This window comes from Cyphellophora europaea (assembly GCF_000365145.1).
Source record: "Cyphellophora europaea CBS 101466 unplaced genomic scaffold supercont1.2, whole genome shotgun sequence".
NCBI classification, from domain to species: Eukaryota; Fungi; Ascomycota; class Eurotiomycetes; order Chaetothyriales; family Cyphellophoraceae; genus Cyphellophora; species Cyphellophora europaea.
Window position 1 is genome coordinate 1,160,596 of NW_008481808.1, and position 22,265 is coordinate 1,182,860.

The 22,265-nt window shown below is 54.5% G+C and overlaps 9 protein-coding genes across 9 annotated transcripts; 4 read left to right on the forward strand and 5 right to left on the reverse strand.

Moving 5' to 3' along the window:
* Positions 1-1,289: 1,289 nt before the first annotated feature.
* Positions 1,290-3,390, reverse strand: HMPREF1541_01933 (uncharacterized protein; the record flags this gene model as incomplete). Its single annotated transcript, XM_008716289.1, has 4 exons — positions 1,290-1,348; positions 1,410-1,613; positions 1,766-2,226; positions 2,360-3,390. 4 exons carry the CDS (start codon positions 3,388-3,390, stop codon positions 1,290-1,292), a joined length of 1,755 nt encoding a protein of 584 aa, XP_008714511.1.
* A 1,202-nt stretch (positions 3,391-4,592) lies between these two features.
* On the reverse strand, positions 4,593-5,204 carry HMPREF1541_01934 (uncharacterized protein; the record flags this gene model as incomplete). Its single annotated transcript, XM_008716290.1, has 1 exon — positions 4,593-5,204. The coding sequence occupies one exon, from the start codon at positions 5,202-5,204 to the stop codon at positions 4,593-4,595; it is 612 nt and encodes a 203-aa protein (XP_008714512.1).
* An 800-nt stretch (positions 5,205-6,004) lies between these two features.
* On the reverse strand, positions 6,005-7,416 carry HMPREF1541_01935 (uncharacterized protein; the record flags this gene model as incomplete). The annotated part of the gene is made up of 3 exons (XM_008716291.1): positions 6,005-6,617; positions 6,737-7,242; positions 7,288-7,416. 3 exons carry the CDS (start codon positions 7,414-7,416, stop codon positions 6,005-6,007), a joined length of 1,248 nt encoding a protein of 415 aa, XP_008714513.1.
* Positions 7,417-7,892: 476 nt separating this feature from the next.
* Positions 7,893-8,426, reverse strand: HMPREF1541_01936 (uncharacterized protein; the record flags this gene model as incomplete). Its single annotated transcript, XM_008716292.1, has 1 exon — positions 7,893-8,426. The coding sequence occupies one exon, from the start codon at positions 8,424-8,426 to the stop codon at positions 7,893-7,895; it is 534 nt and encodes a 177-aa protein (XP_008714514.1).
* Positions 8,427-8,789: 363 nt separating this feature from the next.
* On the forward strand, positions 8,790-10,754 carry HMPREF1541_01937 (methionine-tRNA ligase; the record flags this gene model as incomplete). The annotated part of the gene is made up of 1 exon (XM_008716293.1): positions 8,790-10,754. The coding sequence occupies one exon, from the start codon at positions 8,790-8,792 to the stop codon at positions 10,752-10,754; it is 1,965 nt and encodes a 654-aa protein (XP_008714515.1).
* A 450-nt stretch (positions 10,755-11,204) lies between these two features.
* On the forward strand, positions 11,205-12,334 carry HMPREF1541_01938 (uncharacterized protein; the record flags this gene model as incomplete). Its single annotated transcript, XM_008716294.1, has 2 exons — positions 11,205-11,411; positions 11,462-12,334. The coding sequence occupies 2 exons, from the start codon at positions 11,205-11,207 to the stop codon at positions 12,332-12,334; spliced, it is 1,080 nt and encodes a 359-aa protein (XP_008714516.1).
* A 962-nt stretch (positions 12,335-13,296) lies between these two features.
* HMPREF1541_01939 (uncharacterized protein) lies at positions 13,297-15,471 on the reverse strand (the record flags this gene model as incomplete). Its single annotated transcript, XM_008716295.1, has 1 exon — positions 13,297-15,471. The coding sequence occupies one exon, from the start codon at positions 15,469-15,471 to the stop codon at positions 13,297-13,299; it is 2,175 nt and encodes a 724-aa protein (XP_008714517.1).
* Positions 15,472-16,324: 853 nt separating this feature from the next.
* HMPREF1541_01940 (uncharacterized protein) lies at positions 16,325-18,199 on the forward strand (the record flags this gene model as incomplete). Its single annotated transcript, XM_008716296.1, has 2 exons — positions 16,325-18,020; positions 18,075-18,199. 2 exons carry the CDS (start codon positions 16,325-16,327, stop codon positions 18,197-18,199), a joined length of 1,821 nt encoding a protein of 606 aa, XP_008714518.1.
* A 1,094-nt stretch (positions 18,200-19,293) lies between these two features.
* HMPREF1541_01941 (uncharacterized protein) lies at positions 19,294-22,155 on the forward strand (the record flags this gene model as incomplete). The annotated part of the gene is made up of 3 exons (XM_008716297.1): positions 19,294-19,412; positions 19,481-19,877; positions 19,924-22,155. The coding sequence occupies 3 exons, from the start codon at positions 19,294-19,296 to the stop codon at positions 22,153-22,155; spliced, it is 2,748 nt and encodes a 915-aa protein (XP_008714519.1).
* Positions 22,156-22,265: the final 110 nt, after the last annotated feature.

Genomic DNA, 22,265 nt, shown 5'->3' on the forward strand with positions numbered 1-22,265 from the left:
TTGCGTCAGTTGTGAGGTCAAAGCGCCGCATGTGGCACAGGAAGATGGAGTTGGAGCATGAGCCAATTGATCATTGGCGACCAGCGGGGACCAGCGAATGCTCTGGGGGACGAGCCTCAGAAACAGGCAGCGGAACGGCCTGAGATCGAGGAAGGAATGGAAATCGCAGGATGACGATTGTCAGAGTGTGGAGAACGACCGGGGGGTACCGCAGAGCAGCAAGGCTGTCAGGCCAGGATACTTGCTGTACTCAATATCATCAGACCTGTGAAACGCCGGTGGACTTTTGACTGTCGAGAGAAGCCGTCATTCCGGGCCAGGAGTCCTGGATTTCGTTCGGTGCTTCTGCTGCACCACGAAGCCATGCTGGGCCATTTGGTTGCGTTGTGGATGTGTCGGCAGAAGACAGATACCGCGGATGCAGACATGAGAATCGACGTCATTGGTAGCAACAATGGTAGGTGTTGCAGGGGTGCCTTGAGAAGCAGGGGAACATGGGTTTCTGAGGGACAGAGAGTGGCGCAGGAATGGGTGGAAGAAGAGCCGAAAATTTCCATGCCCAGTCGGCAGCAGTCGGCACCAAACTCAGACCAGGAAAGCGTGGACTGCGGGGGGGTTCGCTTTGCACCACCAAGCGAGTCTCGAGCCACTGGGAGGCGCGACTTGTGGCTGGTGTGTCTTCACCTCCTCAATTGCAAGCGATCACGCATCATTATTTTCGATGCAAAGATGGGTCACTAACGAGCAGAGTTACATGCCACACGGCTGATCGTTCGATCGCGACCAACGAAAACGTGTACTACCCGCATTGCGTTGCGTGGCCCCCGGCCTTGACTTCTTGACCCTTGCTCGAAAAAACCCCACCGTGTGCTGCAAACGCCACATATGGCAGGGATGCAAGCAGGGCACAGAGCCAGCGACACGAGCCTTGATGTCACATCCCCGAGAACCCTCTTCCTTCAATCACGGAAACCAACACCGTCCAGCATTTACTGCGTGTGGACAGGCCTGCAAGAGATGCTTCTGATCAGGATCAGGGGGTGAGCCGTGAGCCGTCCAGACCATCCTTTGACTGTGCGCAGCGCGCCACAGTCGGAGGTTGCAATACCCCAAAGTTCACTTGGCGAGCATGATGGCTGGTTGCTTCATGTTCTATACTCGGATTGAGCAGCACAGACCTACTCCGTAGCCGTGGATCCTCGATCACCACGGCTATCGCATCCGGCGGCTTCAGCCTCAATCTCCGCCTGTCATTCAACGGCTAGACCAGCCCATTTGCCCGCGCTATCTTACCATTTCTCCCGCCTTCGGATCCGCACCGTCGCATCTCCGTCCATACTTATAACTCCTATGAGACATTAGCAATGCATATACTCTCCCAAACAACTCGATGCGGTGAGATAACTCACCATTGCCCGTGTACTGCTTGCGAGCGTGCGGGAAGCCAGCTTCACCACTGCCTTTCCTTTTACTCACTGTTCCCATTCGGTCTGTATCGACCCATTCATCGAACTCGATCTCATGGCCCAAAAGCACCACTGCTACTGCACCGAGGATCTCTTGCCGAGCAAACACTCTGCCAGGCTGTTGTAAGAAGCGGTCAGTCAGCTCTGCTAGGCAATGAGAAGGGGGCTTAGTCTGAGAAGAACGCCAAATGGTCTCTGCGGGTTACTCACTATCGATGAAAGTCAGCATATACAAAACCCACGAAAGAGGAAAGAAAGGGTCGTGGCTGCAGTCATTATCATCTTGCAGAGAGCCTTACCACACATATGCATTCCCCCGCCGAAGGGGAAATACTTTCCAGCGAAATCCTTCGTGCTCATTCTCACCTCTCCAGTCTTCTCATCCGTCTTCAAGAACCGCTCTCCCCACCACTCAGCCTCTGACGGAGCGTCATCGCCCTCACCACTCCACTCGGCGCCGTCGTGATGACCTAGGTAAGAGGGTGCCATAACGAGTTCGCCCTTTCGCAGATCGTGCCCACAGATCACCATGTCGGACTGCAGCTCGCGAGTAACCAGCGTATCGACGTAGACGCGCAAGGTTTCCGTGAGAGAAGAATTGAGGTACGGGGCAGTGAGCAGTGTATTAACGTCAATGTGGCCGCCGGGTCGCTTCGCGGTTTCAAGCTCGGCGAGGATCTTGTTGAGAAGCGGTCTCTGGGACGGAGAGATAAGGTGGCACAGCAGCCATAGCGTTGCCGGAATTGCATTGGACGAGAGTCTAGACCCCGAACATGTAAGTAAAGTCATCCGCAAGCGGGTGAGTGCGGGAGGAGCAACAACGCCGCAATCCAAAGGAGGACGTAGGGTGAGTAAATCACAAGGGGCCAATAGTCCTGTTGGAAGAAACATACCCGAACATGAATCCCAAATCCAAGCACGCCATCCCGTTCGTGCTCAGGTTAAAATCCTTGTACATCTTGCGCCTCGCTCGTGTCACCTTAGCGCCCAAGTACTCCTCCCATTCGACGTCAAGCGGCGGACTCCCCTCGTAGTGCGCCTCACCAGCCTTGACCCATTCTTCCACGGCCGGCAATAAGACCTCCAAACTCTGGTACGAGCTCGGTTCCAGCCACCGCGGCACGGCGAACAGCCTGCTCAAGAAGCCCTCGTCAAAGTCCCAATACTTGTCCTCAAAGTCCGGCACCGATTTCAGCAGTCTCGACCCCATCAGTGCCGTCGCGCTCGCTGTCAACATCTTCCCACGCACCCACCTCACCAGCCGCACCTCCTTCCACTCCCCGCTCTCATCCGCCCGCAGCTCCTCCGTCAATACCTCCATAAACTTCCTCGTCAGCACGGACACCGCGTCTTGACTCAACAGGAACCGCTTCATGATCTCCGACGACACCCGCTCAACTTCCCGGGCCCGCTCCTTGCTCGCACCACCCATCTTCTTCTCGTCTCTAGCGTCCCAGTACATCTTCCTCGCATCCTCCGGTCTCATGCACAAGGCCTTCACCAGCACCTCCCGGTTGAACCTCAGGCGGTCAGCCTTGTGGTGATTGGCTTTGAACAGCGCAGTCACCGCGGGCGGGGAGTACAGGACATGGCTGGTCTGGTGCGCCAGCCGCAGCGTGAGGATGCTGAGGGACGGGTGGGCGGCCAAGATGGGGAGAATGGATTCCCAGAAGTGGCCTCGCTTGGTGGAGAGGAAGGCAAGGGCGTTGCCGAGGTAGGGGAGCGAATAGGGGACGATTGGGGGACGAGTAGGTGCCGAGTCGTCGGGGGTGGTGGGAAGGCGCGCGATGGCGAGGCGGTGTAGGGCGGTGGTGAGCAGGAGTGTAAGTAGTGGGACGGCTGTGAGAGTGGCGAGGAGTATGATGAGGATCACCATAGGTGTTGAGGCCGTGGTGAGTGTACCAAGGTCCAGTCGGGGCCACATCTTTATGGATCTTCGCGCGTCCGACGAACTCATAAGCTGCCTTGTGTTGTGTTCTGGTCAACCTCGCGCGACACTGCACTTTCCGGGAGCTCCGCAGTGGTTCCTGTGCGCAACTAACAGTTTATCAATGATGTCCACAGCTTCTGAGGCAGGGACGAGGCACTGATAAGGTGGTAAGCACAAGCTGTATAGGTGCAAGAAGAATTGCTCAAGCTCTGGTAGACCCTCAACGGCTTACTTGAAGCTGACCCCTCATTACGATCGCAACCCAAGATTCATTTGACACCTGTAAGGTCAAAGACTGAGGTCGCACAGCCGTTACGAAGTGGACCCATGACTTGTGGTGCCCGGAGGAGTGTTCATTCCGGATGCGGCAAAGATCGAGCGCTGATCTATTTGCTTCTGCCCAACCGACATCGATCCTCGTTCTTGAGCAACACTTACCCATACCAAGGAGTGGACTGATCCGGAATTTGCGAAGCCACGCCAACGCACGAATAGACAGTGAGTCGCATCCTCGTTGCTTTCAAGCACCATCTAGATCTGTCTGAATTCTATGCGGAGGTAGGGCTTGTTGAAGCCATGGCAGGCTAATAGATAGAGCTTCCCCGTTATGCCTTTGGATGTGGCCAGCCAACATCTTGATTAGTGACTACCGCGGCCGACTCAACCGCAGCGTCTAGTCGTCAGCTCTCGTCTGCCAATGGGTTACCGTACCCAACGAATGAGCACTAATTACAGTACCGTTGAATATAACTACTCGACACCCCAGTAAGGGCTGTCCTATGTCGTCGTGACACGTCACTACCCCTGAAGTTGACTTGGGACTGTCAGACAAAAATCACAAGAGATGATCATGTTATACGAGGTAATTGTTCTTTCCTTTGAAATATGATAACGTTCAAGTTCGTACTCATTGCTTATCGCTAACTCACCTGTCGGGTCAGGTCATAGGTTATAAGATTGGCTGGACTACCATTAAGTTGATTGTCATGTGTATCATTAGTATCGTCGGCTGGTCAAAGACGCTACCGACCGGTCAGACCTACCTCGACACATGTTAAGTGGTATCAGGGATGCAAAGTGGCTGCGACGGGTCATGCCTATCACAAGAGGGGGGGCGATACTTGATCCTAGATTGAGGATGACCGGCTAACAGCCCTTGCAAACTTGGAGCACAGGGCCAAATTCCGTGGCGGTGTTCACGGGTCCCGATGCTCTTGAACACTACACGGCACTTCTTCGATAGTGTCGCTAGTGCTGCGTTGTGTGTCCGACTCAGTTTGGACTTCCCAAGCAAGGTCGTTGATATCATGCGGATAACGTTGGCGGGCCAGGCGTCCGGGGCCAATCTCGGGGCATTCAGGCTCGAAGTCACCATCACAGAGTTTTTCATCAAGCTCCGGGCCTGACTGAGAGCAGCTTCCGTCGGCATCCTCCGAATATAGTTGGCAGGCGAGGCATCCAGGTCCTCTTTCGGGGCATTCGGGTTCGAAGAGGTCAGCACCATTGATTTGATAATCAACATCCGGAACTGACTGGCCGTCAACTTCGTCGGTCGAGTCCTCGTCGGTCGAGTCGTCATCAGTCGTTTCGCTATCCAGGGACTCAGTGCCGGCCATGATTGTGTCGAGATGAGCGAAAGCCGGCCCAAGGTAAAAAGGGAAGTCCTCCCGGATACGCATCATCATCTCGTTGATGAAAGCTTGCCTGCCTTCGAGTGTGTCGAGATCATGCTTGCTGTTCTCGTCAGCATCACTCTCGAAGACCGGCGACGAGAGCTTAGGCTGGGTTTGAGGTAAAAATGAGCCCATCTTTATGAAGTCTAAGTTTGGTGTAGGTAAAGATATGTTGTGCTTTGTTTGTCGTCTGATGTTGATTATCGATGCGTGAAGATTTGCCTGATGAGAATAAGCGTGATGCTATGGAGGGCAGATTGAGGCTGCAGGCCCCGGTACAGGCTTCTTCTAATACTCTAACGGATCTACGCCGTCGACGACGAAACAATGCCGACTCATCTCCTAAGGCTCATGGTTCAGAAGCTTTGTGCTTCAAGGCTCATTGTGTCTTGTGTCTGTGAGCACAAAGCCGGTCGCAGTTGTAAGCAAAGATTCGGCCGCGGATACAACGGTAGGCTTTGTGTGTCCTTTGATTGACCGGGGAAGAAGTGAGCCGGCGCGGATCCGAAGGCAGCTGTTTGGTAGCGCCCCCGTTGGTGGTAGAAGGGAAGTCAGCGAAATTGGGAATCAGATCTATAGGGAACCTTTCCTTAGTTATTTGAAGTACGACGAGCCTACTTGTCGATCACTCACCAGCGTACTTTGTCTTTATTCTCCTGGCAACTGCTACGTATATGTAGAGCATGTATCAGCACGGGCTTCGATTTCTAGCTAGGCGAAATTGTCTGAGGGGCTCAGTAGCAGGTGTACATATCTTTGTGCAAACAAGGGGCACTCCATCTGTCTCGACACGAACTAGAGATGAGGCATTATCCGAGACTAGGAGACGAGATCTGTAGCTCCTCTAGAAGTAGCGGATCCATCGACATTTCAGGGAGATTACAATACTACGTGGGTTCATCAGGGACTTCGTACATGTCTCGGCGTGCTCCTCATCATGTCAGCTTCTGCCCAACAAGGTCCCATTGGACCTTGCTTACACCATAGTTGCCCATGATCCAAAGGGTTTTGAGGTCGTCACCAGTCCACGCCATGTTCTGCACCGTGTAATTGGTTTGTATCCTCATGACCAGCTCTCCTGTTGGCGCAATTACATCAACGCCCTTCCCAGCACCAGTCAGCACTGCGCCGTTCTGAGCGACCTTGAGGCCATCCGGTACCCAGTCCTGCGATAAGTAGAAGGCGCGTTTGTTGATGATCTTTGTCCCGTTATTCAAGCAATCGAACGCATAGATGGTGCGAGGGCCGGTTGTGTTGAATTGTGTGCCCTCTCCACCGTAGCCAGGAGCTTCGATGCCAGCCACAGCGCCCGTATCCGAGATATACATTGTCTCTCCGTCAGGTGTGAAGGCGATGCCATTCGGTTGCTGAAGCGTATCTTCAATGATGATACAGGCACCGGTATCAGGGTTGAAACGGTAGCTGGCCACCGGAAGCTGAGGTGCGGTATCCGTTAGGCCGTTATAGTAGCTATATAATGGATCGGTGAAGAAGATCTCGCGACTGGTCGGGTGGATGGCCAAGTCGTCGATATTGTTGAAGTAATAGCTAGGCGGCGTCAGTCAATCAGCATCATATGCCGCTTGGTGGGACAGATTCGATGGATGTTGAGAGCTATGGTCGAGATAGTAACTCAGAAGGGATTCAGGTATTTGACGATCACTTACCCGAAGTAGTTATTAAGAATGACTGTCGATTCGTTCGTGGCTGGATCGACCGTACGGATCGATACTCTTTGCTCACCACCACCAATGCTATCGTTACCCCCAGAGGCACCGAAAATGATCAATCCATCACGGAACGTGCCGCCATTGGGAGCGTATATAGGTGGATCAGGGAGATATTCGGACAGCGTTGGTGGATCAACATTCAAATCGATGACAAGTTGGGGGAGATAGCCCGTTGGCGGGGCAAGCTGCGAGATGAAGAGCAGATTTTGCTCTGGAGCATAGACTGGTGCTTCATGCACCGCCTTAGACACGGCAAAGACAAACTCGTAGGTTGGATTGGCGCCTAAATATTCCATAGCGAGTTCCCGGTCGTAGACAACAAAGTCCGCGTCGAGTAGCAGGTCAAAATCTGTCCCATTGGACGGAACAGAAGTGTTGCGAAAATCGTATTCATGGTCATTGGAACTCACGTTGCGGGAGAAGTGGTAAGGAAGCACGGCCGCCTGCTCGGTTAGCTTCGAAAAATAAGAGAGTCCATATTGCCTTACGTATTTGTTGACACAGACGACACTGTCGTTGCCACCACAAACCTCTGCAATGGGCAGCTGAACGCCCGGAGGCGTTTGAGCGAGACCGATGGCCACAAGAGCCGGGAGGACAGCTGTGCAGATCTTCATTTCGTGACACTGCTGGGAGATGTCCGAGCATCAGAGCCAAAATGTTGCGAGCAGCTCGTATATATGAAGACGAAGCAGTGCGGGGAGGACAGTCACAGACCCTGTAACCCGAAGGCATCGAACGACCTTATGGACGATGTCATTTTCAAGCTCGTCAAGAAAGGAAAAGCTTTGGAGCAAGCTCGTGTCAAGGTGAAGATTGACTCGTTGAGGTACCTTTTTCTCCGCCTTGCATGGACTTAGCATAGTCGAATGTGGGGAAATCGACCCCTCAGCAAGTGCTCGAGCCCGGCAAATAACGGTTTCCCGGTCTGTGCTGCAGACAGACTGTGGGGGATCTACCAATCAAGCTCAGTCTCGCGACAAACATGGCACTTCAAGCTGTATATCGCTTCCGGCACGGTCTTCTAGACCGGTCGGTACCGATGCAATATTGATGCGGCACCCACGCCGGTCTATGATGCGACGGAAGCGGTTCAATGCCGCGCAGAAAGGCCGGCACTATCCTCAATACTCGCTGCTGGACCAGAACCAGCTTCCAGTGGCTCACTGGCAGCGATGGCCACCATTTTGGCCTTGGCTTTGGCCTTCGCAACAGAGTCCTCGAACTGACTCACCGATTCGTCTGAGTTATCGGTGGATACCTTGTCGGGATCGGTGAGAGCCAGAATGCCATCAACATGCTTATCAAGCCGTGAGTTCTTCGGCAAGCTAGTCATGGCATTGAATGCTTCTCCGATGGGTGACGACGACCGTGTCACATCGTCGCTTCCAGCCCTGAGCGGCTCATCCGTAGCAACGCGTTTGGCATCTTGCTGACGGTATTTCCAGACATATGCTCGACCGTTCAATTTGCCGAGCTCGAGAGCTTTGTCATAGCCTTTCTCAATGCCGAAGACCTTGCCTTCGAGATGCCCTGCCCGTGCGCTGTCTGCGACGCCGGCTTGGAATCCTTCATCGTAGAAACCATCCTCCAGACTCAGAAGATCGCCCAGAAGGTCATCAGCCATTGCGAGGGAGGACAAGGTGGCTGGTACCACAGAGGAGAGGAGCGCCAGAATGAGTACTAGTAGGGGAAGATTTTCAGGAACGCGCGGGGCAAATCTTTCGGCTACCGGAGAAACTCTGTCCGGTAATCGCAAAGTTTGGGGCGAGGCTGCGCCCATGACTCCCCGTCGACGACTTGGACTTCTCTGCTCGCCAGTCACGCGAGCTGGTAGTCGTGCTTACGCAGCTTCAATACTTGCTACTCTGGCAGACATCCTCCGACTTGCCTCTTTGTTGCCCTCGAAAGACCGCTGGAGTTGCACTGCCCTTCAGACACTCAGTGACCCAGCGAGGGGCAGGAGACCTTACTTACACCGCCGCGTGCAATGGGATCACAAGATCAGAAAATCCTCCCTAAGGAGGGCCAGCGAAACATCTTGATCACTTCCGCGCTTCCATACGTCAATAATGTTCCCCATCTCGGCAATATCGTCGGCAGCGTTTTGTCTGCCGACATCTTCTCTCGCTACAACAAGGCACGAGGGCGACCAACGCTCTACGTCTGCGGAACTGATGAGTACGGAACAGCAACAGAGACACAAGCGCTGAAGGAGGGCGTGAGCCCCGAACAGCTCTGCGCGAAGTACAACAAGATCCACGCCGAGATCTACGAGTGGTTTGAGATTGGCTTCGATATTTTCGGTCGTACGCCCACGAGACAGCACACTGAGATCTCACAAGGTATCTTCTTACAGCTCCACAAAGAGGGGCTGCTAGCAGAGCACACAAACACTCAACCTTTCTGTGAGAAGCATGGAAAATTTCTTGCCGATCGCTTTATCGAAGGGACATGTCCAAAGTGCGGGTATGACGATGCCAGAGGCGACCAGTGTGATAAATGCGGCCAGCTGATCGACCCTCTGGAACTTATTAATCCCCGCTGCAAAGTTGATGGAGCGACCCCCATCGTTAAAGAAACCAAGCACACCTACCTACGCCTCGACGAGCTGCAGCCCAAGGTGGAGGAGTGGGTCACTAAGTCGATCGAGCACGGTGGCTGGTCCAAGAACGCCAAAGTCATCACAGAGTCGTGGCTAAAACAAGGATTGAAGGAGCGCGGGATCACACGAGATCTGCAGTGGGGTGTCCCGGTGCCCCTACCGGGCTACGAAAACAAGGTCTTCTACGTCTGGTTCGAAGCTTGCATAGGCTACCCTTCAATTACGGCTAACTACACTGAGGAGTGGAAAAAGTGGTGGCATAATCCCGAGCAAGTCCAGCTCTATCAGTTCATGGGTAAAGACAACGTTCCCTTCCACAGCGTTGTTTTCCCCGCATGCCAGATCGGAACTAAGGACAACTGGACAAGACTCCACCACCTCTCTGCGACCGAGTATCTAAACTATGAGAATGGAAAGTTTAGTAAGAGCAGAGGCATCGGCGTCTTCGGCAACAATGCGCGCGAAACGGGCGTACCTGCTGATGTCTGGCGATACTATCTTCTCAAGAACAGACCCGAGTCAAGCGACACACAGTTCGAGTGGCGCTCTTTCATCGATGGCAACAATACGGAGCTACTGGCTAAGCTTGGCAATCTGGTCAACCGAGTCATCAAACTTGCCAATTCGCCAAAAGCGTACACAGGCGTCATTCCCGACTTTGAACCCGATAACCTCCCTGCTCCCTTTGGTGAACACTTGAAAGAGATCACCGAGCTCTTGCAGCAGTATTTATCAGAGATGGAAGCAGTGAAGCTCCGCCAAGGCCTTCTTACTGCCATGAAAATTGCTGAAGCAGGAAACGGTCTCGTGCAAGCCTTCCGATTAGACAACTCCTTGATCGCCAGCGAGCCAGCGCTAGCCGCAGCGGTGGTCGGGACAGTCCTAAACTTGATTTATCTGTGCTCGGCCGTCTTCGAGCCATATCTGCCGGCTACCTGTGCGTCAATACGGAGACAGCTGAATGCCGACTTTCTTCTAATTCCCTCGGAAGAGGATATAAGCGGTGGCTGGAAACCAACCTACATTAAGCCCGGACACAAGATCGGCAAGGCGGAGTATCTCTTCACCAAAATCGACGAGAAGAAGGCAGACGAGTGGAGAGAGCACTTCGGCGGCAACCAAGAAGAGCGAGCCAAGAAAGAAGAAGAGGAAGCTAAGAAGGCCGCGAAGAAGGCGGCTGATAAGGAAAAGGCCAAGGCCAAGAAAGAAGCAAAGAAGAAAGCTGCAGGAGCAGGCGTCGAGAAGAGCGCCAAGGGCGGCGAAGGCATGGCGCAGGCGAACGGCGAAGCGGGAGATGCGGTGGATAAGGTGGTTGACGGTGTCGCTCAGGTCTCCATTCCCACCTCGTGATCGGCACCGCAAGCAGATGTGCTCTCGATGACTGCGAACGAGTTCATGACTGGGCCTATGGAATTGGGGACGAAATCAAAACGTGAATCTGTAGAACTAGATGTCGTGTTCGCGATGAAGCAGAAGACATTGACAGAACATCCGTCGATGACTTGAGATGCAATACCGACTAGTAATAGCCTGGATCTTACATTACCGTTGTACCTCATCTGGAAGAATGACTTAGGATCACAACTATGGTGCCAAGAGATACGCCAAGTATTTCGCTTTACGCTGGACGTTCCCCGCGTCCAACGCGTAGGTGCCTAAAGCCACACCCGCTGCCTACCTCTTCGCAATTCACGTCTTTCGCAACCTGCCCGTAGTTCCTTTCATTCCTCGAGACACTCGACGCAGCACTTGTAATACCGACCTTATTGGCCTCCCACACGCGTACCGGCCACCGGCACAATGGCAGGTCTCTTTGGCAACACAACCTCTGCTGCCTCCACAAACGCACCTGGAGATCCCTCTAAAGATATCGCGCTCACATCTCCCCCTGAAGACTCGATCTCAGATCTCTCATTTTCTCCTGCTGGGGACTTCTTAGCCGTTGCATCATGGGACAAGAAAGTGAGGATCTATCAAGTCTCAGAACAAGGACAATCCGAAGGAAAAGTAGGCACTTCATTAGCCCTTCAGCGTTGCTTTGTGCTAACTATCCACAGGCTGCAATTGACTTCGAAGCTCCCGCTCTCAGCTGTGCTTGGTCCGAAGACGGCACCAAGGTCGTAGGTGTCGGCGCCGACAAGACCTTCCGTCTACTCGATATCGCCTCTGGAAACATGACACCTCAGACGCTCACCGCGCATGAGCAGCCAATTCGCTGCTGCGCTTTCACGAATGTCAACAACACTCCTGTTCTTGTCACAGGCTCCTGGGATAAGACGGTCAAATACTGGGATCTTCGCAGCGACAAACCCGCCGCTACAGTAAATTGTCAAGAGCGAGTTTACACAATGGACACGAAGGGCAAGCTCCTTGTCGTCGGGACAGCCGACCGCTATATCAACGTGGTTGATCTCAACAAACCCGATCAATTCTACAAGACCATTCAATCCCCACTCAAATTCCAGACCCGTGTTGTTAGTTGCTTCACCCCCAACAACAACGGTTTCGCCGTCGGTAGCATCGAGGGTCGCTGCGCAATCCAGTACGTTGAGGAACGCGATTCCTCCAACAACTTCTCATTCAAGTGCCACCGCGAGACTCCGCCGAACAACAAGGACCAAAGCAATGTCTACGCGGTCAATGCCATTTCTTTCCACCCTGAACACGGCACTTTCTCTACGGCAGGCAGCGATGGTACATTTCACTTCTGGGATGGTCAGGCAAAGCATCGCCTCAAGGGCTACCCCAATATTGGCGGTCCGATCACCGCAACAGATTTCAATCGCCAGGGTACTGTGTTTGCGTACGCGGTGAGCTATGATTGGAGCCAGGGTTTCCAGAAGAACACACAGCAGCAAGCACATAAGGTTATGCTACACGGCGTCATTCCGGAGGAAGTAAAACCCCGGCCGAAGACAGGAAAGCGTTAGGGATCACATAAACATGTCACCAGTCGAAAGCAAATCGCACTAGATAGCAATACGGCTCTGCGCATAGCTGCCAGCTGCCCTTCATGGGGGTGGATTCGAGCAAGGGAAGGAACAAATTGGCCGCTATGCAACCGGTATTGAGTGTTTAGCGGGTCATGGGAGGCCTTGCGATGGAGGCGCACGAGAGTAAGCATCTGAGAGCTTTGCGCAGCGTCGATGGAGTTTCGAGGGTCCATTTGAACCACGCAGCACTATGTCATCCTCGAGCCGCCTTTTCGTGGATACCAACTATGTCATTCCGCCCGGTTCTCGTGATAACCACCGACTCCACCACGTCAGCAGACTGGTTGCCTACAGAAAGAAATCAAGAAAGTCCGGCTTGACACGCGCCCCTCGGACTGATTGTGAAGCTGCGACATGGTGTGCCTTTATTTCGGAACAAACCCCCAAAAACCAAAGATGGAAGGCCAAGGATGAAGGATGAACCACCAAAAGATCAGGCACAACTAGTTATGCTACGGTTACCAACTGCTGGAAGCAGCACGGACAGCCTTTGCTCGATGACTTCCATGGCGACCATTCGCTCGCGAGGGACGTAGTGTTAGCTACTCAAGTTAAATAGATACCCCAAAAACCATGTCATACCCACAACTTTCGATCTATCAGGAGGCAGATCATGTCAATGACTGCCGTGACCAGAGCTTGTGAACACTTATGAGCTGTGTAGTCTTATCATACATTTGTAGCCAGCTACGCATGCCGGAGGAAGTACACCGTGTGATTTAACTATGTCTCTGAAGATGCACCCAGCGCAACTCATTTGCGAAGCCTAATAGTCAGACACCCAGCACCGTCGCTGAGTAACAAAACATAAATCATAGCCCCATAAACCCACTTTTGCCTGTCGTTCTGCGTTTCAATTATGCGGTGCTCGTCGTGACCTCCATGCCGAGGTTGGAGCCTTAGGCGATATCCATGCCCTCACCATCATCATCGAGGTCATCACCTTCACTCTCCAGCTCACTTCTCCTCCGTGCCGCAGATCTGCTAGCAGCGAAGGTGGTGTCATCGAGCTCATCTCCACCAACCACTCGCCCTTCCATATCAACGACCTCACATAGTTCCATTAGGCTTGTCCGGCTTAGACTGCGGAAGCCCTCAGTCCTTACAAGCCTGCCCCAGTTCATCATACAGAATCTTGCCGCTCGGGCCTTGAGCCATTCTTCATCTGTGCGACCTGCACGTTCCCAGATGACAGCAGCGTGATCAATGTCAATTTCGCGCGAGAGGCGGTTGACACAAAGCAGCCGAAGCTTGGGCATGTCGTAGAGATTGGCCATAACGAGCATGCCGGCAACGTCGGTCAGATCTCTACAGTACTCGGATGGGGCGATTGAATCGGTGTAGAGGTAGTAAAGAAATGCGCGGACGACTGAATACGGCTCAGGGATATGGAGACGCGAGGTCTGATATTCAACCATCTTGGAGGCGTACAAGCGTCTGAAATGAGGCCACCGGGCATGCAAGATGATTTTGTGGACATAGATAGGAGTCGACGTGTTGGAGCCCTCGGAAACAAACATCTGGCTGCCTGTTGTGTTTGCAGAGAAGCGAGCGGAGGCTTGCGCAATATCACCATCGGCAGACATATCGTCATCTTCATAACCGTCAGTACTCGCGGTGATGGTGAAATCAGTCATGCCGTTCGATTCCGGCGACAGATCAAACATTGACGCCATATCCGCACCAAGACCAACAGTATTGGGGATGGTGCTTTGTTGTTCGGTTGCCAGGATACGAGTTTGCTCTGAGTTGGGGCTGATCAGATCATTGCCAAGGAGACCGTATCGCTTCAAATCGATCGAAAGAACTTCACTCAGTTGAAGCTCTTGATTCGGATTTGCAGCATCCTCGGTTGGGGATCCTAGTAGCCACACCTTTGTTCCGTCCTCGTTGATGCAGCAATAGTGCCACTTATATCCGGGACTGAATATTTCTGGGCCTTCGACGATGCGCTGCCAGCGCAAGGAGTCTAACTCGAGCGAGGACAGATTGCATTCGTTAGGTCTGATTGTTGTCGTAGGCGTGACGAAGTCGAGCAAGGCGCCGGAAGAGCAAACGTGAAAGTGAGTGCCGGTCGATTGCAACGGAACATTGGGGCCTGATAGGAATTTCAGTGAGGAGATGGCGCCTGGTGCGTTCGGTTTCTCTCTTCTAGAGGACCGGATGTGGAGGCTTGTGGAGTTGGCTGTGTAAGTATCGTGTCGGTCGTGGCGAGCTGGAAACGTATCGTGTCTTGAGCTAGGCACACGGCCCATTGACGGGTACCGGCGGGTAGAACTGGACAGCGTTGCGGAACCTTTCAGGTCAAGCCACCAGATCTCGGTGGACCGCTCCATCTCATGGCCAAGTCCTCCAAGGACCCACAAGCGACCTCCCCATATCCATGCGGAGTGGTCAAAACGCTGTACGAAGCTCCAAGTTCTGGACCAGGTCATGGTCTTCAGGTCCAGATAGCAAATATCATCGAGGATGTAATTTGTCTCCCCAGTCAGTCCACCAATGATGAACAACTTGTCTTCGTAGACAACTGCGGCATGTCGGGCACGGCCTTTGGGAATGGGACCTTGAACATCAGGCTGGGCCCAGGTGTGGGTCTTTAGATCGAGGATGACCACGTCAGAGAGATATTCTCGGTGTTCGTTCTCACCGCCATAGACTAGCAACTTGTCACCTTGGTAGAGTGAAGCTGAATGGCCCATTCGCACTCCAGGTATGTCGCCATAATTGTCAACTAGTTGCCAGTTAAGGCTTTTGAGGTCGAGGCGTAGTACATGGTTATAGACTTCATCAGTAAACTGATCGAAGCCACCGAAGGCATAGATCTTGTCATCGCCACAGAACGTTACGGAAGCGTTGACCAGGCAGGCAGGTTTTTGGCCGGTGGTTTTGGAGATTCGGGGCTTCTGGCCATCCGGAGCACGCCTGTTCTTGGCAGGGCTGGTGGGCATCAAGTAGGAGCTGGGCGTAGGAGTGGCTGTGCCAGATGTCGTCGACGATGCGGAACCCAGTTGGCGGCTGTTCTGTGCGTAGAATGCTGAATTGTTGCCGAGCGCTGGTGTGATGGGACCTGCCATGGTGACGATGGGCTGAGGTGCCTCGAAAGGCCGATTACGGGGTGGAGCAGTGGATGGAAGAGGTGCAAAAAATTGGATGAAAAGAAGAGCGATGTTGAGACAAGGAGACAAGAGAGTGTAGCGGTACAAACGGCAGAAAGTGATGAGAAGGAAGTTGATGGATCAGGAGTTGAAGATCAAAGGTTCAGAGTGGTGGTTCGATCGCTTCACTTCGTCGACGCTTCCGATCTTCTGCAGGCCTCGCCCTGTCTTCTGTTTCACATTCCTTGGCACGGACATACGTGCCGCCGATGCCGCGCAAGGTTGGATTTCTAAGGCGGCACAAGTGGATCCGTGGGGCTGCAGTTGTCCGGTCAACGCCGCCAAGGCGCGAAGTTGCAGTTGCCGTGCTACCTGCAGCTCAGGTACTTCAAGCTTCAATATAGATTATCACGGTCTTCTTCCTCTTCCCTCCACCTCATACCGCGCTCCTCACAATCACATCTACTCTCTGCTACATCCGTGTACGAGTATAGCATACAATCCATTAGATCTTTCTCAGTATCGATCGACCCTCCGATTGCACGCTTACTGCACACACCTGCTCGGTTTTCAATCAATCCAGCGATTGCTTCAACAACGAAATACTAACGACAATCACGCACAGCAACATCACCGGGACTCATTCAGTTGATCATCTTGGGATCTTATCTGAATCGCTGGACCCCACGCACAGACTTTCTTCGACAAGTTCTGATTGCTAAATCGACACCATTACTAACCGTTCGAGATCTTGACTGTTTCTCGACATCAATAGGACAAGGATCGAAACATTGACTTGTCAATTCGATCATCATATCACACACACACAGATATGGCTACTGCTCAGGTATCAACGCCCCTCAAGAGCCATCATGGCATCTTCAACACAAGGACCGCGGGCGGTCGCATGCCTCTCACACCATCCCCCCACACTCGGACCACGAGCATGACCTCCAATAACTGCTCTCCCTCGACACCTCCGCGAGGGGACTCAATCCACAAGTCTAGAGACCCATCGGCCTTCTTCGCTCGTTCCGCTTCCCGCTCGGTGTCAAAGTTCGCGTATGCCAACTCCCCCAAGTCCAATATCGCCCGCAGCAGGCTGTCACCGAAGCAGCTCGAGCTTGGTGTGTCTGACTGGACTTTGACGGGTACTGGGCCTGCTACCAATGCCACACCTTCAAGAGAGAAGTCAAGGAAGGACAATGCGCTGCGCTCAAGAGCTGGCAAGACCACCATCAGACTTCCACACAACGCCGCAGATCGGTTCATTCCGAACCGCAATGCTAGCGAGGGCCTGAAGACTGCTGGCTCAGCCAAGGGTGACGAGAACAGACCAAAGACCAGTGAGGGCTCGACAGTCCTTGCCAATGCCGCTAGCGCCTTCGACATCTCGGCCCGCGGTGCTGATGCCGACATCACTTCTGCACTTGAAGGCCTAGGTCTTGAGGACGACGTCCCTTCATACAGCAAGCCAAACCCGGATGCTACCGCTTACGAGTCCGAGCTTGCGTCTGCTTGCGGCATCTCTACCTCTCAGCGTATCCTGGCCTTCAAGCCTGCGCCCCCCGAGTCCTCGAAGCCCATTGACCTGCGTTCGCAATACAATCGCCCTCTGAAGCAGGCCAATACCCAGTCAGCTCAATTCCGTCGTCGCATCCAGTCTGCTCCCGAGCGTGTGCTCGACGCTCCTGGCCTTGCCGACGACTACTATCTCAATCTTCTTGACTGGAGCTCTGGCAACCAAGTCGCAATCGGCCTGGAGCGCAGCGTCTACGTCTGGTCTGCCGAGAGTGGCTCGGTCAGCTGCCTCCTCGAGGCCCCCGCCGACACTTATGTCAGCAGCGTCAAATGGTCCGGGGATGGCGCCTATGTTGGCGTTGGTCTTGGCTCAGGCGAGGTGCAGATCTGGGACGTGGAGGAGGGCAGCAAGCTGCGCAGCATGTTTGGACATGACACGCGTGTTGGCGTTATGGGTTGGAACAAGCACACCCTCTCCACAGGTGCCCGCAGCGGGCTTGTGTTTAACCACGATGTACGAGTGGCCCAGCACAAGGTTGCGGAGCTCGTGTCGCACACTTCCGAAGTATGCGGCCTCGAGTGGCGCTCTGATGGAGCTCAACTGGCTACTGGCGGGAACGACAACCTGGTCTCAATCTGGGATGCTAGATCCCTTGCGGCGCCCAAGTTCGCCAAGAAGAATCACCGTGCGGCGGTCAAGGCGCTTAGCTGGTGCCCCTGGCAGCTAAATCTTCTCGCTACTGGAGGAGGAGCCAATGACCGACACATCCACTTCTGGAACACCACGACGGGTGCACGGGTCAACAGCATCGACACGGGCTCCCAAGTCACGTCCCTCAAGTTCAGCAACCACTATCGTGAATTGGTGAGCTCGGGCGGCTTCCCCGACAACTCGCTTAGCATCTGGAGCTATCCAACCTTGGTGCGCAACGTGGAGATTCCGGCTCACGAGTCGCGCGTGCTGCACAGCTGCTTGAGCCCCGATGGACAGATGCTAGCCACTGCCGGTAAGTCACTTTCTAGCACCATTATGCCTAGAGTACAGCTAACGGTTTGACCAGCGGCGGATGAATCACTGAAGTTCTGGAAGGTCTTTGAGCGCAAGGCTGGTGTGAGCGCCTCGGCGTCTCGGGAAGGCGGCGTGGGCAAGGGTGGGAATATGGCCAAACAGATGACCATCCGATGAACAACCAACCTCACGACGGCTTCTCATGACATGTCTGATGGCGATTATGAATTCCCTTAGCTAATCCACTGTACCGTGTACGCTCTCTGTATGTAGAGTAGGTCCATAAGGAACAGCGTCTGTACCACTTTGTCTTTTCGTCCCAAGATGACCTTAGTCTGCGGCTCTTGCCTTGGAAGGGTTGCCCCGCGTGCTGGCAGGCGTGCTTGAGATAGCGAATCAGGACCTCAACAAGCGCTATGCAGGAGCTTTCGACTAGAGTTCCCGAGGGGTTTAGTGAATGTAGGGGGCCAAAATCGCTCCCTGGGTGCGCCTACCAGGCCCAACTCGGCGTGCTCCCGCTCCGTGGGCGCTTAAGTACCGTCCAATCAAGCCGGCTGCTTCGTTGATCTTCTGCACACCAGGTGCGCCTCATCACCAGCTATCCTTTAGCAAAGTCTCCGTTTGGTCGTGGGGCTGGACATCCACTGTGTTGGTTCTGTGGCCGGTAGCTTGACGCCCCTCTACTCTGTCGCCTTTGGCTGGACGCCGCATCATGAAACGTCTTAGCATGCAGAGACGGCCGACTAGCTTCACGCCGCGATGCGGGATGGCCCTAGACACCGTCTCAGTCCCTGGAGCTCGGTACTAGCTATTGCATGTACCGCACGCGGCAGAAAACTGCAAGGCCGCCAGCACAACACACCAGCCTATCTGTCTGTCTACTTTCTGGATTGTCTATTCACGACAACAGCTCCTCTTCCCTCTCTGCCCGCTCTCTACTGTATCTGTATTGTGTCTTTCTTCACCTCCATACTCTTAATCTCAGGTGCTGGACTCCTTCCCGTTGCGCGGGCTCTTCGAGTTGACCTGGAAGTGCCGCCATCTTTTCCCCCACCAGGCCAGAATCACGACCGCTGCAGTGACCACTCTTGACCGCAAGCACAACCAACCTCTAGCGTCCTCTCCCAGTCGCGCGCAATCTGCCTTGCAGAGATAAACAGTACAGACCTCCAATCTTTCGAGCGGCACTCTACCAAGACTGCATGTGGCACTGCTCTGTCTTGCACTGCCGACTCACTGCCTGATCGCAGAGCCGGTCGCCACGCACCACTATGGCCGCTGTCCGCGCGCCATTGAGTGCATCCACCTCGCTGGTCTCCGCATTCTCACCTTTCTCCGAGCGATTTGGCTCCCCGAAGCCCTCAAGCGCGACAGCCGCCCCAACCATGATGTAGGTCAACTCGGTCAACACCAATTCAACCTTACGCGGCCTTCCCATTGACTGACAACCAACCACAGGTCGGTCGCAAACAGCACACTCAAGGCGCCCGCGCCGGACCCCAAGGACGTCAAGTCTCCCTCGACCCCCAGTGTTGCCCCATCACCCATCTCATCCGACGTGGGGACTGAATTCGCAGACACAGAGGAGGCGGTCGACGAAAGGGAGCCGGATGCAGCCCCAATCAAGGCCGAGAGTGCAGCCCGCGAGATCGAAGACCTTAGATCTCACCAGTCCCCGCTGAGTCGTATGCGAAGTCCGAATCTGAAGGTATTCATCCTGCTCCACCTGGCTCGGCCTGACGTACTAACCTTGCCTGAGGTCAACACCAGTCCCGTATTATCATTCAATGCCACGGCGAGTGAAGAAGCGGAGCCTCAATCGGTCATCCACATCCCCTCCGGCTTCGGCCAGTTCGTATGTCGCTTTCCCTTCCTCCTTGGTCACTCTTAACAACTTCCAGCCGAATCCTAAACACGACGAAGAGTCCGAGCCAGAAACCGAGACCCAGTCTCGGGAATCCAGTATGGCTGGACAGGTGCAACGACCCGACCTCGAGCGCTCAAGAGCGGACTCGGGTCACTCTGTGCGCTCCGACAGCACCGTCACCATGGCGCAGAGCAACTTTCCGACTCGGCGGGATGACTTGCCTCTTCCTCCAACCCCTCTGCAAACCACTCTTCCAATCACCCAAGACTGGTCTTCTACACCTCGAGCACAGACCCGCTCCGACCTTGGAGCACTGTCTAGACCGCCCTCCTCCCTAGCCTCTATCCTCGAAGGCGATGATGTTGCCACCGACTATCCCAACGAATCCTCCAACGACGAGTCTTCCGTCTCGCGCCGGGCTGGGGCCTTCTTTCGCAGCACCGAAGATGAAATTGCCGCCCTGCGAACCGCTCTTTCTGAGTGCTGGACACTGTGCAATACGCTTGCCTCACTCAGCTACATCCACCGTGAGCGAATCTTTGCCTTTCCCACACCCAGTACGGGATCCAACAATAACAATTCGATGCACCATCACCAACAACAAGCCTGGAAGTCGTGCTGGAAGCTGTGCCAGAACCTCTATGACTCCGTTTACCCAACTACCTCGCCCTCTCCACACGCATACACCGCCCCCAGCCGACCCACTCTCGATCTTTGCCGCGACTTCTGTGCCTGCCTCTTCGATGCTCGTGCCCGCGACAACGAGACCGCAGACTCGGTGCTCCGTGTTTCCTTTGAACTGAACAATCATCTGTTCAATACACACGACCGATCTCTTCCCGAAGCTTTCCGTGAGCGCACCCTCGACTTCTACATTACTCTTTGCCACCGTCTGATGAAGCAGAAAGCCCGCATGCAGGAGGAGACCGACTCCTTGCTTCGCGCCTGTTGGTCTCTGGCAGAAATGCTCTTCTCCTTGCGGCAGAATGCAAGAGAGGGCCGACGACCCGATGAGGAGCTATTAGGCTCTGCGGTCCAGGCTTGTTGGGAGCTATGTGATCTGTTTCGTGAGGGCTGGACACAAATCCGACCGGAGCGCGGCACGCCGCGGCCCAGCCAAACGACCTTCACACAGGCATATCAACAGGCCAAGCGCGCGGGCTTCGGCATGGGTGTTGATGAGAACGGGAACCCACTCGCTAATACTGCACTACTGGGTTTGCCAGAGACGCCGACCACTATTTTTGAAGACACTGGCACCGTCAATGTCATCTCGCCAGACGACCCTCCGCCCCAACCCAACATCCTGGTGCTCGGCGCCGATGCACCAAGTGAGATGGCACTGCGCAGCACCAATAGTACGCCTGCACCGAACGTTGCTGAGCAAATGGCCATCCGGCATGTGCCCGGGCAGCCAATCGCGCAGATCGTACATATGCCTCCGGGTGTAAATGCCACTCACGCAGGGGTGACGCCTATGCCAATGAGTGCGCACCCAGGTACGCAGCGTCGGTTCTGGGGTAGCGCATCTTCCATCTCAGCCATGAGCGAGGGTCGTGGTCCAACGTCAGCGGCTACCGGCAGCGCAAGCACTGTCACGCGAGGCACGCATCAGCAGCAGCAACACCAGCAACACCAGCAACAAGCTGCCAACACAGCCGCGAGTGTACACAGCGTCCCTGCTGGTGCAGGGAATGGCAACGGCAACGGGAGCCACAACGGACCAAATCAAGGCCATCGTGTCGTGCGCTCGTCCATCACCAAGCCCGCACACCATGGCCACGCCAATGCTCACCATCACGGCGAAGATCCCACCCTCCTTCTCCTCAAAGCACTCTTCTACCGCGCCGCACTCTTCACCGACCGGGGCTTCACCGGCGATCCCGTCACGTCCGGAGACCCCGCGCTCTCATCGCTCCCACTCTTTGTGCGCAGCCTGCCCGACACGGCCTTCGGCACACAGGTCTGGCAGGTCAACCTGCTAGACAACTACCGCAAAGCCGTGGCGGAGGACGCGGCCGGATTCCGGAGCCTGGCGCCGGGAGTCAGAGCCGTGTTGGCCAAAGAGGGTAGTGGCAAGGCCGGAGCGCTGGAGACGGCGCTGGCGGTTAAAGCTATGACGGAGGGGGTGTATGGGTTCGGCTGGCTCAAGGATCTGTATCGCTTTGTGTGGGGGTTTTATGTCGAGGAAGCGTTGAAGGCGGCGGAGGGGCCGGTGGAGGGGGAGGCAATGAGTGAAAGAGGGAGGAGTAGAGGGCGGGAGTAGGGCAGACACGGCGAGATTTGGGAGGTTGCGGGTTTTATTGTTATTCTTGGCCTGCCTGTCGACGAGGGAAAGAAACATGATGAGATATGAATCTGTGGGTTGGATATATG